This window comes from Melitaea cinxia, chromosome 5 (assembly GCF_905220565.1).
Source record: "Melitaea cinxia chromosome 5, ilMelCinx1.1, whole genome shotgun sequence".
NCBI classification, from domain to species: Eukaryota; Metazoa; Arthropoda; class Insecta; order Lepidoptera; family Nymphalidae; genus Melitaea; species Melitaea cinxia.
In genome coordinates this window covers 7,748,127-7,761,292 of record NC_059398.1, presented here as the reverse complement: position 1 = coordinate 7,761,292, position 13,166 = coordinate 7,748,127, and the positions used below count along the sequence as shown (strand labels likewise).

At 31.9% G+C, this 13,166-nt stretch overlaps 4 protein-coding genes across 5 annotated transcripts in view; 2 read left to right on the top strand and 2 right to left on the bottom strand.

The window, feature by feature from the left end:
• LOC123653795 overlaps positions 1-630 on the bottom strand; it is a 59,552-nt gene extending 58,922 nt beyond the window's left edge. Inside the window, exon 1 of the mRNA XM_045589776.1 lies at positions 498-630. Within this exon, the coding sequence (XP_045445732.1) occupies positions 498-630 (133 nt within the window). The remainder of the gene's footprint in view (positions 1-497) is intronic.
• A 245-nt stretch (positions 631-875) lies between these two features.
• On the top strand, positions 876-5,357 carry LOC123653502 (tetratricopeptide repeat protein 37). Its single transcript, XM_045589491.1, has 2 exons — positions 876-1,271; positions 1,354-5,357. Exon 2 carries the CDS (start codon positions 1,354-1,356, stop codon positions 5,155-5,157), a length of 3,804 nt encoding a protein of 1,267 aa, XP_045445447.1. The 5' UTR covers positions 876-1,271; the 3' UTR covers positions 5,158-5,357.
• On the bottom strand, positions 5,349-7,245 carry LOC123653503 (tRNA (guanine-N(7)-)-methyltransferase). Of its 2 annotated transcripts, none has more exons than XM_045589493.1 (6): positions 7,183-7,245; positions 6,562-6,680; positions 6,255-6,439; positions 6,030-6,143; positions 5,598-5,699; positions 5,349-5,505 (listed from the first exon to the last, which is right to left on the bottom strand). In XM_045589493.1, exons 1-6 carry the CDS (start codon positions 7,197-7,199, stop codon positions 5,374-5,376), a joined length of 669 nt encoding a protein of 222 aa, XP_045445449.1. In that variant the 5' UTR covers positions 7,200-7,245; the 3' UTR covers positions 5,349-5,373. The 2 variants fall into 2 exon arrangements, with proteins under 2 accessions (XP_045445449.1, XP_045445448.1); XM_045589492.1 differs by having other exon boundaries at positions 6,929-7,228.
• A 2,972-nt stretch (positions 7,246-10,217) lies between these two features.
• The window catches only part of LOC123653794 (kinase D-interacting substrate of 220 kDa), an 85,461-nt gene continuing 82,512 nt past the window's right edge, over positions 10,218-13,166 (top strand). The window contains exon 1 of the mRNA XM_045589775.1: positions 10,218-10,777. Coding sequence (XP_045445731.1) covers positions 10,487-10,777 — 291 coding nt within the window. The 5' untranslated portion in view covers positions 10,218-10,486. The remainder of the gene's footprint in view (positions 10,778-13,166) is intronic.

Below are 13,166 nucleotides of genomic sequence, written 5' to 3'. Positions count from 1 at the left end.
AGCTTTGAGGAGGTCTGTCCAACGCGTAGGTTGACGACCGCGTGACCGCTTGCCCTCTACCTGCCCTTGGACAACGAGTCGCTCTATGGATTGTTCGTTCCGAACAACGTGTCCGAAATATTTCAGGATTCGAGTTTGCACAGTCGACGACAATCTCTGCTTGATTTTTAATTCCTCTAGGATCGAAATATTGGTCCTAAACGCTGCCCAAGGGATCCGCAGCAGTCGCCGCCAGCACCACATCTCGAGTGCGTCGATTTTGCGTCGGTCTTTGAGTCTAACCGTCCACGTTTCTACGCCATAAAGAAATATCGGGAAGATTAAGCTTCTCATTAGGCGGACTTTCGTTGCTTTGGTGATATTACGGTTGCACCAGACTCTTTTCTACTTGCCAACGGCAGATCTTGTAATAGCACATCTCCTTCGAATCTCGTCCTCGCATCCTCCGGTGTTTGTAATAGTAGAACCGAGGTACACATAAGATTAGACAACCTCACAGTTGCCAATCATAGAGATGTCAGGATGGTTTAGTTCAGCTCGATCCACTATCATCATCTTGGTCTTATCTCTGTTGACCGTAAGTTCAAAGGAGAGGCTCGTTGTCTCTAGAAGTGTCAGCAGGTATTCCATGTCCTCTTTTGTTTGAGTGAGAAGAGTAGTATCATCGGCATACCTCAAGTTTTGTTTTCTTTATTCATCTTAGTTTTATCATTATAATCAAGAGAACAATATTATACTTTTTCGTTTTAACAGAACAGGGAAAACATGTAATAGATTTTTAGTATTTTCTCGTTCTTTTGGTAGAATTTAGTAGTTTTAACTTCCACAAGCAGTAGATTCGTTAAATGAAATCTGGTCACACAGAAGACAGTTGTCTTTTCTTTGATCGCTGATCAGAAACATTGCATCTGTGCCGTTTTTTTGTGTTGTGTTGTGTGCCATGTGCCTTGAAGTTACGAAACCAGATTTTTGTGTTGATTCGGTTATGGGTTTTAAAAAATAGGCACCTACTATTTCTATGGTCCCCAAAATTCTGTTGAGATCGTACCTCTAGGCTTTAATTCCACGATCATCTTCATTGGCTAAATTATATGTACTATCTTGGCGCTCGTACAGGCCATTAATTCTAAATAGTAAGAATAAAACGTACTACTACTACGGGCATTACAGAAGTCTAAATCTTTCCGGCCAAATATTAAACTTAGTTTCCAGATAGTTATCAATAATTATAACTGTTAATTTCTTATTTTTTTAGCAATCAATTTACAAATGTAAGTATTTAAATTGAGCATAATTATATTTATAGTAGTTGAACAGCTGTTAATTCACTTCACTTTTTTAATTTTATTACAGATGGCAGACGTTAAAACCCTTCTTAAAGAGGCAAGAAAGCTAATAGATGACAAGAACTACAAAGAAGCGCAAGAATGTTGTAAAAATATCTTACGGAAAGACAAACAAAATTACTTGGGACTTATTTTACTTGGTAAATCGCTTCAAGAATCTGAACAAGCTCCATTAGCATTTCAAAAAGCTATATCTAGCAAACCAGATCATCCATTAGCTTGGCAAGGTCTCGCTAATTACTACGAAAAAAAAACAGATATACAATCCAAAAGAAAACTTTTAACAGTATATGATGAAATTTTAAAATTACAAATAGATGAGGAAAAATCCCTAGAGATTATCAATAAAATTCGTGAATTAGGCTCTTCTCTAAAAGACAGTAAAGCAATTACCATCCTTTTAAACTACATGGATAAAAATCCTGATAACAAAATATATACGACTGCTGAGAAGACTTTGATTGAACTTTGTAAATCAGGTATACTATACAATGAAGATGATATTTTAAGACTGATAAATAAACTTAAAAATATAACTGAAAAAGAATGTAACAATTCTTTAAACATATTACTAGGAAAGGCTATTTTACAAAAAGAAAATCAAACAGATGCACTTGAAGAGGTGATGAATCTAAATTTCTTTGAATCTAGTGTAATATTTCGTGAATGGCTATGCAAGTTTTTATGTACAAATTTCATAAGAAACGAATCTTTTTGTGGACTTGATATAGATAAATATATAGCCGCAATAGTACGAGGAATTGAAAATTCTAAATATCCTGGTCTTCTTAATAGTATGATATGTTACAGTAAAGGATTATATTTGGATGCTTATAAGCAATGTGTCCCACTTGTAAACTATCAGGAAGCAGATGAAACTGAAGCCACATTTATAATAAAATGTGCATTTATGCTAAAAAAATGGTCAGTTGCACAAAAACTGGCAACTAACTTTTTAATTAAAGTTAAAGATAATCATTTTGCCATAATATTGAAGAAATTTTTATTCTTATCACTTGCAGAACAACAAAAATGGAAAAAAGCAATAGCAGTGTCAAAAGAAATATCTACAGAAAATCTAAGTTTAGATGAGCAGGCTACTTTAGCTAAGTGTTACATTGAAATCAATGAACAAGCTGATCATATAATGAAGAACCTGCAAACAACAGAACACCACTTGCAGCTTGAAGCACTTTGCTTAATCAAGCAAGGAAAGTACAGTGATGCCATTACATTGTTAGAACAAGTGGCAGATAATCCACAAAAATTATTTTATATTGGTAAATCATATTGGGAGTTGCAACAGTATGATAAAAGTTATTTAAACTTACTTAAAGCAGCTAAACTTGATGCTGACCATGCTGACACTTTTCAGTATTTAGGAATGTTTTACGATCACTGTAAACAAGATTATTTTAAAGCAAAGAAATGTTATGAAAAAGCTTATAGTCTAAATAATAGAGATAGCAATATTATAAAGAAATTAAGCAATGTTTACTTAAGATTGGAGCTCAAGGAAGACAACTTTAACTTGTTATATAATGCCAGCCAAAATGGCCCTACTGATGAGCCGTGGATAAGTTTTCGCTTAGGGCTTCATTATATAAATAGTAGACAATGGGAAAATGCTATTTTACAGTTTCGAAATGTTATTAAAAGTAATCATAATGATGTGATTGCTTTTGAATGCCTAGCTGATGCTTATTTTTCAAGAGGTTCATTCACATCTGCACTTAAAGCATATAAACGAGTAATTATGATGAATTCAAGTAAAACTTTGCATTGCCTAACTAGAATTGGCTATATACATTCTATATTGACTCAGTATCAAGAAGCAATATCGACATTTGAAAAGGTTCTTAAAATTGCACCTTACTCAATGTTAGCTTTGAAAGGAATAACAGAAACATGGATGAAAATGGCATCCAAAAAGTTTGATGCTAAGCTTTATGGAAGTGCAAGAGATACTGCACAAAATGCTATTAATTATATAGTAAGAGCTTTATCAAAGGAAAAAACATTTTCTTGTTTTTGGAATTTACTTGGAAATGCTTTAACATTCTTAACAAAACTACCTGACAAATACTCTTTTGTATGGCTTGAAATTAATGAAAATAAAGAAACGAAAATGAAAGAGAAATTAGATATTTACCAGCAAGCATTAGCATGTTATTCAATGACTGCAAAACTGAAAAATCAATATACATCATATGAATTAGCATGTACATATCTTGATTATTATATTGCATCAAAAAATATTATGCACTGTAATATTGCATTCCAATTAACAATAGCCTGCATTAAGTTAAAGCCTTCTACTTGGCGAAATTGGAATTTACTTGGTAGAATATGTATTTTTATTAAAAAGTATGCCCTTGCTCAACATTGTTTTATTAAAGCATTATTGATGACAAGAAAATGGTCAGTAGCTGAAGTGTGGTGTAATCTTGGAACACTTTACATAAAAATGAATTTACATAAAATTGCTAATTATTGTTTCTGGCGTGGGCAATCTACTTTACCTTCCTATCCTCACAGTTGGATTGGACAAGGATTAATAGCAGAAGTAATTAGAGAAGAAGAGGCTATGGATCTCTTTAGACATGCTTCCCGTTTAGGGTACCATCCTGTAAGTGCTCTAGGTTATGCAGATTGGGTATGTCGCACAATAAAACAAAATGATTATAAGAATAATCCTGAATTAAAATATGCAATAGATGGTCTTGATGCAGTTTCTTATGCGATGGATTTAGTCATGTGGGTTACTACTTTTGAAACTAATAATGCTTGTGTGTATAATATTCTTGGTATTCTGCAAGAAAGGACTGGGCTTCTTTGTACAGCTTTGGAGTCATATCAAAAAGCACTGGAAAATGCACAAGAAGATCAAAAAAATATAATTCTATTAAATATAGGTAGAATTTTCTTAAGATTGAACAAATATGATGATGCTATTAAAAGTTATAAAGCTATCACTGAAGCTAGTTTGAATTCGGCATGTGGCTTAGCATTTGCACTATTGAAAAAGGGACTCTATGAAGAAGCTTACTCAGCTTATGACACAGCACTGCACTGGCTTAGTAATAATGATGCCGAAAAAGCAGATCTTCTCGTTGCAATGGCAGGAATAGTTTATATGTTTAAAGGTGTGGATGATGCTAAAACATTACTGTTTCATAGCATTCAAGTTTCACAAAAGAAACCAACAGCTAATAGTTTATTTGCTATATGTTCCTTAGGGATAATTCATTCTGATCAAAGTTTATCCAAATTAGCTTTAGGTGAACTACATAAATATGAAAACGAAATTGAATATGGTTATGATATTGGTTTTTTAAAATCATATCTTTTGTTTAATAAAGATTCAAATCAAGCCATTAAAACGTTAACTAACTCCATCATTGATCATCCAAATAATACACTTTTATGGTTACTTATGGCCCGATATTTTTCAAGCACAAATTCTGAATTTGCTAGTTATTGTGCTCAAAGAGCTTTATGCTCTACTTATTACTGTGAAACTAACAATGCAGCTCTCTCAGCAAAAGTGCTTGCTACAGCCAGCATAGCAGAACACATAGCAGGAGATAAAAAGAAAGCTACATTGTTGGCTAAGAAAGGTCTACACATGTATCCATGTCAATCAGACATATGGGGAGCATTGATTTTATCAGTTTTAAGTAATCATATGTGGAAAGAGAAAACAAACTGGTTATTAAACAGAGTAGTTCACATGAGAAAAAATCTTGAAACTAGTAGAGCACTTAATCGTTGGGTAAATCTTGTAGAGAAGACAATATGTACACATTAAGTATTTCTATGTTAAGTTTTTAGGCCCTTTTAGTCATTCTAAAGCAGATTATGAATTTAATCCTAATTGATTGATAATTATCACTAAAATTTTTACAAAAATGTATTTAAATAATTTTATAGTGTTTTTACATACATACTACATAAATTGTGCTTAAATTCAGTTTTTGAAAATAAATGAAATCTTCTAAATCAATTATACCACTGTATTTACAATTTATTTATTACTTTCCATAAAATTATCTGGTACTCTTTTGAACACTGCAAGAAATTTTTCTCCATTATTTCTTGTAACCTTCTGCCCCTCTTCTGTGCTTTCAAAGAGCTTATCAACAATTTTGTCATTTTTCTGAAAACAAAAAAAAAATTATATGAAATTAAATATACATTGTACTTAACACTTGTAAAATTAACAATTTATAAGTGATATTTATAGCTTACAAGTTCTTCTTCAGTCATTCTCTTAAACAATGGATGTTCTTCAAAATGTGTAACCATCCACTCATGTAAATCTTTTACGTCTGTTATTGTATACACTATGCCCTGTAATAAGTTTAAAAAAATTTTATACTACTAAGTACTAGGTCGACAAACAGGGGTTCGGCTAACCTTGTTGTAAGCGATTACCGTAGGTTATAGACATCTACAACCCAATTCCCCCCAGGGGCTCTGATTACCTTACTCACTAACAGGAACACAACACTGCTTGAAAACAGTACAGTTATTTAGCTGTGATCTTCTGAAAATTCAAGATACAACCCCGGTCAGGGTGCTCCATATTTCGAGCAGGAAATTATCTGCTATGCCCAACCTAAGTAAAAATATTTTAATTGAATTGTTACTTTACCCACATCAAAAGTAAGATTAATTTACCTGATCAGCAAGAACATAAGCATATTCGGCAAGGAGCCATTTATTTATAATCCTCCATTTGTGCTTAGCCTTTTTAAAATGTGGATCTGGATACAAAAAGAACATTTTTTGAAGCTGTAAAAAACAATACATAATATCAAATTAAGGATGAAAAATATTAAATATTTGAAAATAAAGTTATATTCATAAATATTTAAACTATATGACATCAATAAAATTATTTACTTGACCCTTATGGAAAAAATTTGGTAAATATTTCATAGCATTAGTTCTTAATACTGCTATGTTCTGATATTCATCTATGTGCTGAGATCTTAATGCTTGAATTCTATCATTTACATAATCAGATACTTTAACACGTATTTCTAAACCAAGCATTAAGTTCTGTGGAAACATTGGAGACAGTGTCACTGTAAACAAAAGAGCAGAATTAGTATTGATTTCAGTTTTTTATTACAAACCACTTTTACATTTATTGTGTACATAAAATAAGTAAATTATTAAGTTTTTTTTAAAGAAAAGTAATTTTTACCTAAGAGACCACCATATCCACAACCAACATCAAGAAATTCAACCTTTTTCAGTTTAGCTTCACTTGTTTTTAAAACAGGATATAAGTTTGACCAATCATAATTGTCGGGGTGTGAAGGGCTATAAACAAATCAATAGTTTATTCACAGTTTAGGAAAAAATTAGATAAAATAAAATTCTAATGCCAGTAATCGTTTTTCGAAATTATCTTTTAAGACAGTATCAGCTTACTATTTTATATTAATTTTAGGTTTCAAAAATACTGAAGAATTTTATATATAGTAAAAAAGAAATACTTCTACTAGATATATGTCTAAATAGCAGTAAATATTTTTTTATTAAAATTCAAATTAATCTCAGTTGCTTACTATTCAAAACAATGATCAGCGATAGGATTAGAATGAGCACGTTGCCTGTAATATTTTTTTTGTGGTAGGGCCATTCTTATTTTCAGTTTTCAGTTCTATTCAGTCCTAATACTTTCAAAATCGTAAATCAATTATATAGACTCAACAAACTTGTACTACTGTATATATTCATTTAGTAGAAAGATCATTTGTTAAATGTTCTGAAAATCACATGGAGAATTGTTATTGACGCCCACTTGCCACCAGCTTGCCACCTTATCAGCAAGAGCATGTCAAATTTCAGCAAAAACAATCAGTGTCACTATACTTGATCCATGGTGTCACTAGTTTCAACTTTCAGTGTCAGACCACGTCAAAGATGTATAGACATGCTATAGACCCTGGGTATAGACTGTAAATAACAATAAACAAGCATGTCTATAATATAATCTATTTCTTTTAACAAACGAAAACCTAAAATTTTGACGGCGTTGTTATTAGTCCACAAAGAGCAACACGGACAACAACAAACTCTATGTTGGTCCACATAATCAACATAAAGTAAGTCAGTTTATAAGTCCGTTTCATACATACGTTGTAGTTATATGCACACTCAGTTGCTCCTGTATAGGAAAGTTAGCGTAGCACGTATTTACCAGACCATATTGTTTGTGCGTACTGCGTACGTCATGGCGAAGTAGTTAAGCGTACTAAGCGCCCTTCGCAATCTACAGAGAAACAAATTATATTATATACAAATTGCTTAAATTATTCAAAGATTATGATTGTAATAAAGCACATAAAGAAATTGCCCAGACAAATTAAGTTCAATTTGAATTCACTTGTCTACGGTGTACAAAGTAGGCATTTTTAAACAGTTTGATTTAGCTTGACCAGTTTATTTGTTTGTTTGGGTCAAATTTAGTAATTTGAATTTTATCCCCTTCCTGATGAGAGATTGATCTGATATTTGGTACACACTTTTTATCTTGATGGTAATACAACGTAATATATTCCTTAAGATTTTAAATCCAAGATGGCTGCCGATACAAAATAGCGGATCACATATTACCATGGAATTATTATGTAGTACGTACATAGTAATTTCATGTATATTACTTCATAACAACCTCAATATGGGTATCAAATGAAAAAGCTTGATGGTAGAATAGAGCTCACTATGAAAAATCCAAGATGGCTGCCGCCAAAAAATCGCGGATTACACATTTTCCACAAATACCTCAATATGGGTATCAAATGAAAGGGCTTGATTGGTAAAATACAGTTTATTAGACAGTGTAGTCATATTTATTACTAATCTAAAAGCTGTTTAACAAAGAATTTCTTTAACTTAGAATCGGGACCCAAGCATGGGTCTCCCACCCAAGTCAAGATTTTGTATCGGATCAAGGACAGTATGGCGTTAGGGTGGCTAAAAATGATACGTCATTAGCAGTACGCCACCCAAGTTAAGGTCAAAGGTTAAAACGTGCCGAGAATTGTATGACATTAGGGTGGTTTGAGGAAGGACAAGCATACGTAGCTCTGAGTCGAGTGAAATCTTTGGAAGGATTGTGTATTGAAGAGTTAGATTGCAACAAATCGCCAGGAAACAAAGCATATGACAGTGAAGCATTACATGAACTCAATAGAATGTGACTTCAGAGTGTGTAACGGGTAGTCTTATGACTAGATGGCGAACTCTTCCAGATTGCCCACGGAAAAGAAGCTAGGGTAATAGTTTTTTTAAAGTAATATATAGTTCTTTAGCAAGAAATTTTTTATAAATCAAAATAAAACAATAATTTTAGATAATAATGATACAATTTTTTATTGTATTAAAAAGAGTTGGTTTTGGCAATTATTAATGATAAAAGACATCTGATAAATGTCCACCGCGGCCACGGGTACAGATGTCGATTCTTTTATTAAAGTTTTAATCACTTTTTTGAGAAAATACATCTAGGAAGAAAGAAATTTATGACTCCACTTTATACGTTTCAAGATTTCAAGTTTTAACGCACATAGTGGCTCATTGTGCATACGCGGCTTTAGGATAATCAATAGGATATCAAGGCAAATATAAAAAATATATTGTATTAGTGAGACGCTAATGTCAATGTCTGTTTTTGACATGGAGCTCCATGGTTTTTGACACGGCCGGCCTTGTAAATAAAACCGTGGTTTTTGACAATCAACTGTTTGCTATATCAGTTTTTAATTTATTAATGTAGTGCTTATCTTAAAGTAATGAAAAGCAATTAATATTTTAATGTTAACAAAGTGATGCTGTAAACGATCGTTGAAATATGTAAGACATACAGGATAACATACTTATACACCTGTGAACGAAAACAATAGTTCAAGTGCTAATTCAGTACGTAAGTAACTCTTTTTCTGTTTCGGTTATTATCTCTTGTATAATGTATATGATATATCTTAATTTTTAATATTATTTTAATAGCAAAAAAAATCAACGTATATATATACATATATTCGTGAATTATTTTGTAGTAAATTTTATTATTTCAATGATTAACAATAAAATACAATAAAAATAACTGCAATGAAATCTATTTCTTTATGTGTTTATCTTATATATCTGTGTTTCATTTTAATTATATTATATGTATGTTAATTTTAATACCTTTTGTAACATGACAATTTTATTCAATTAAATATTTTTAAAGCTATTGTAATCAAACAATTTATGATATATTTTAGCAGATTTTACAATAATTAGGTGAGTTTACTAATAGATGTGATGAATTGTTAGTTTAATTTTTTTAATACATCAACAATAATATATGTTATACCATACTGCTGTTACCTACCTTGAGACATTTTATATTGGTTAAAAATAACAATGTTGCATTTATTTATCTTTTAAATTTAGTTTTATAAGAATTTTGTAGGTATAGGGTAGTATGCCTGTTTAAAAATATAGTATTACTATACATATACGGCTATATTAAGATCATAGACCTCTTATTATATGTAAATGTTCTTTGTTAATTCAGGTAATCATTACAAAAACACTTATTTGGAAATAAGGTCACACACACATTAAAACAGTATAAATTAGAACTTCGTTAAAGAAATACAATGTGCATATTTATATACCCATTTTCAAAAATTAAAAATAATATCTACAAATTAAAAACATTAAAAAAAAGTCTTACTTTATGTTAATGTTAGTATCTTAATTGAAATAATAAGGGGTTTATTATGTTTTTTTTTTTTAATATTCAGCCATTAATTATGTTATAATTATGACACATATACCTAATTTTAAAGTACGTTAATGCTGATTTTTGCAACATAGTTTGCGAAACTCATGGCGTACGTTATTTTGACGTCGGAACTTCGCACCCACGTGCGTTTGGCAGCGCCGCTCCGCGCCGCAGTTTGAGACAGGCGTCGCCCGCGCCGCACGCCCGCCATCCCGCTCACCCGATCGCTGCTTATCACAGCGTTGCGGAATGTTATCATCGTATCCGACACGTCCATAACATAATACCCCGTTCCGCGATTGTTGTTACTTATCGAGTGCACGTTTTCTTAGTGCCGCGTATCAAAATGAAGAAGGAAGATTCTGAATATACTTTGAACAGAGGCGCTTCGAGGTCCGTTCGGTTGCTCACGGATAGTATGTCATCTGACGAACCGGAAACGGAAAGGCTCCTGAATACGCAGCCTCCGAACGTGGTAGCGATGGGCAGTGGACGACGGCAATCGCTTACTGCGCCGCCATCCCCCAGTGAATATCGCAAGAAACGCGACAATCGCCAACACAATTACATGAACCATCTTCATCACCTTATTCATTGGCGAGATATTTGGGGCGGCGAACCGCATAAAACTAACGAGGTATACACAATAAAAGTCAATCTGTTCTATCTGTTTCTATCCTGCCCATTTTCAAGTGTTCTTTCCTTAACGTGTCTTTTACCGTATGTCCCTATGACCGCTAATATTTTATTTCGTAGTTACATCGATATAATTGAACTTTGTAACTTTGGAATTGATTATATGTAACTGAGTAATATAAGACATTTTTAATATCATTCAAAGAGGTAAAACAAAACAGACTAAGAGATGTTTACTAAATTTTTATATTTACTCATTCGACATTCTCTTTGTCTCTATAGCCTTGATTTTCTCTTTTAATATAACAACATTTAACCATAAAAAAAAACTAGGTCGTTATCTCACAGACGTATTTAATGAAATTAAAAAATGTACAAATATATAATTAATCTAAAGCTTTAGAAATACCTAGCAAAATCGCAAAAGCTCAAACAAAAAAATGGAAATGTCCTAGTTGCTGCTAACAGAATAATAATACAAATAGCTATGACGTAATTATTGGAATTTAATACTTAAGAAACGATATAAGGATCGTGATTTTAAAAAAATGTGAAGAACGAAATCGCGTGAAACAACTGACGCTGAAGCTTAATGACGTTGAGAGTGACGATTTACAGCGCTTTTACCTGCTTATCTTCTTCTATATATTAATACGTGAAGCAAAAACTTTGTACATCTCATACTTAATTTTTTTTAATTATGCATAAAAGAAAAACATTAAATCAATAAAAATACATTACACACACTACCATGTATTTGACACACACACGTTGAGAGGTAGATATAAGTTAGTGAAGATAGAAATTTTACTTCAAAGGTGTGGTCTACAGCACACTCTTTTTATATTTTTATTTTAGAGGTTTGTTATTTCACTTAATAATTATTTGATTACTTTAATAGAACATTTTATCTTTTAAATATCACAGTAATCGTTCTTAAGTTCGCTTCGAAAAATTTGAACATTTTTATGTTAAAATAAGTTAATCCTAAGTCTATCGTCATCATTATCGGATCTTCCCGTCTTCGGATCAAATCCTAAACCCCTGTTAATATTTTAGTTTTGAATTTTTTTTTGTTTACCAAAACCAATTGTCTAAAATAGCCGTTTAAATGTATGGTGAATGAGTTATAATTCATTAAACAACGCCGTTAAAACTAATGCCTAAATGTCAATTAGCCCAGGAGTTGAATGTAACGTCTAGATAAGAGACGACGCGACTCTTATCTTACTACTTGAATGCAAATTTTGGATTATTTTTTCAAATTGACTCGTACTAATTATCTGATAAAAGTACATTTAATTATATCAATATTTATATCATCAATAAGAATCATTTATTACGTTAGTACATACATATACTCCTGAAGTAGATTAAAATAAAATTTAACATTGTAGTAATTGATTTTTAACTTAAATATAACTTGTAAATAGCAAATGTTTTGTAGAATACATAATTATCCTAAGTACACCAGTGACGTTGCGAAGAAAACTTCGATATTTCGGTGGCTAATAAGAAGGACTTAGTAATTTATTTTCTCCTAGTCACATCTTGCGACTTGATAGGGTCAACGTTCAGAAATTCCATTTTAATTCATATTATGATGAGCTAATTCTTTCCCTTTCCAATACGTTCATTTATAGAATTTTCTTTAAAAAAATGTAAACGGATAATGTCTCATTTTATTGTTTTGTTTACGTTTACACAGACTACAGTGCCTACATATTTATTTACTCTTATTACGTCCGAACACCTTGAGTCCTAAAATTCCTTAATAACCTATTTACCTTTCCTCTTATTGGCTAAAACAAACTGTTTACTAGTAATAAACTCGTCCTTAGAAGGTACATCTCTTCAGCTATTATTTTTATTTTTTATATTAAAGATTTGGTTGGTACAAAAAAGGCTCTATTTTGATTAATTAAACCTAATCGTGTGAACAAATTAATCGTGTATGGCGCTAAAAGAATCTAAACAAGCTATTTGACGTCACTGGAATCCGCTAGTGTTATATAAAAGATCCTATAAACTAATGGTCGCCCAGAGGTCGAAATCCGACCATAATTAATTTAGATTATAAGTTTGAACATTAAACAAAAGAGTATATGTGCGTGTGTGTGTGTCAAATACATGGTAGTGTTCGGAAAGTTTTTTTATTGTTATTGCTTTAAAGGATTTTTATGTATAATTAAAAAAAAATTAGCATTCTGCACTCCTTCTCCATATATACTATACGACTTGTACCCTGCGCGCGTTGCTACACTTTTTTTTAATCGAACCAACTCAGAAACCTTTGTGGGCTCATGCACAACATTTTGCTGAAGATCATAACATGATCAAATGCATAGTTTACGATTCTAAACTCCTCCGAAACGGCTTGACCGATTCTC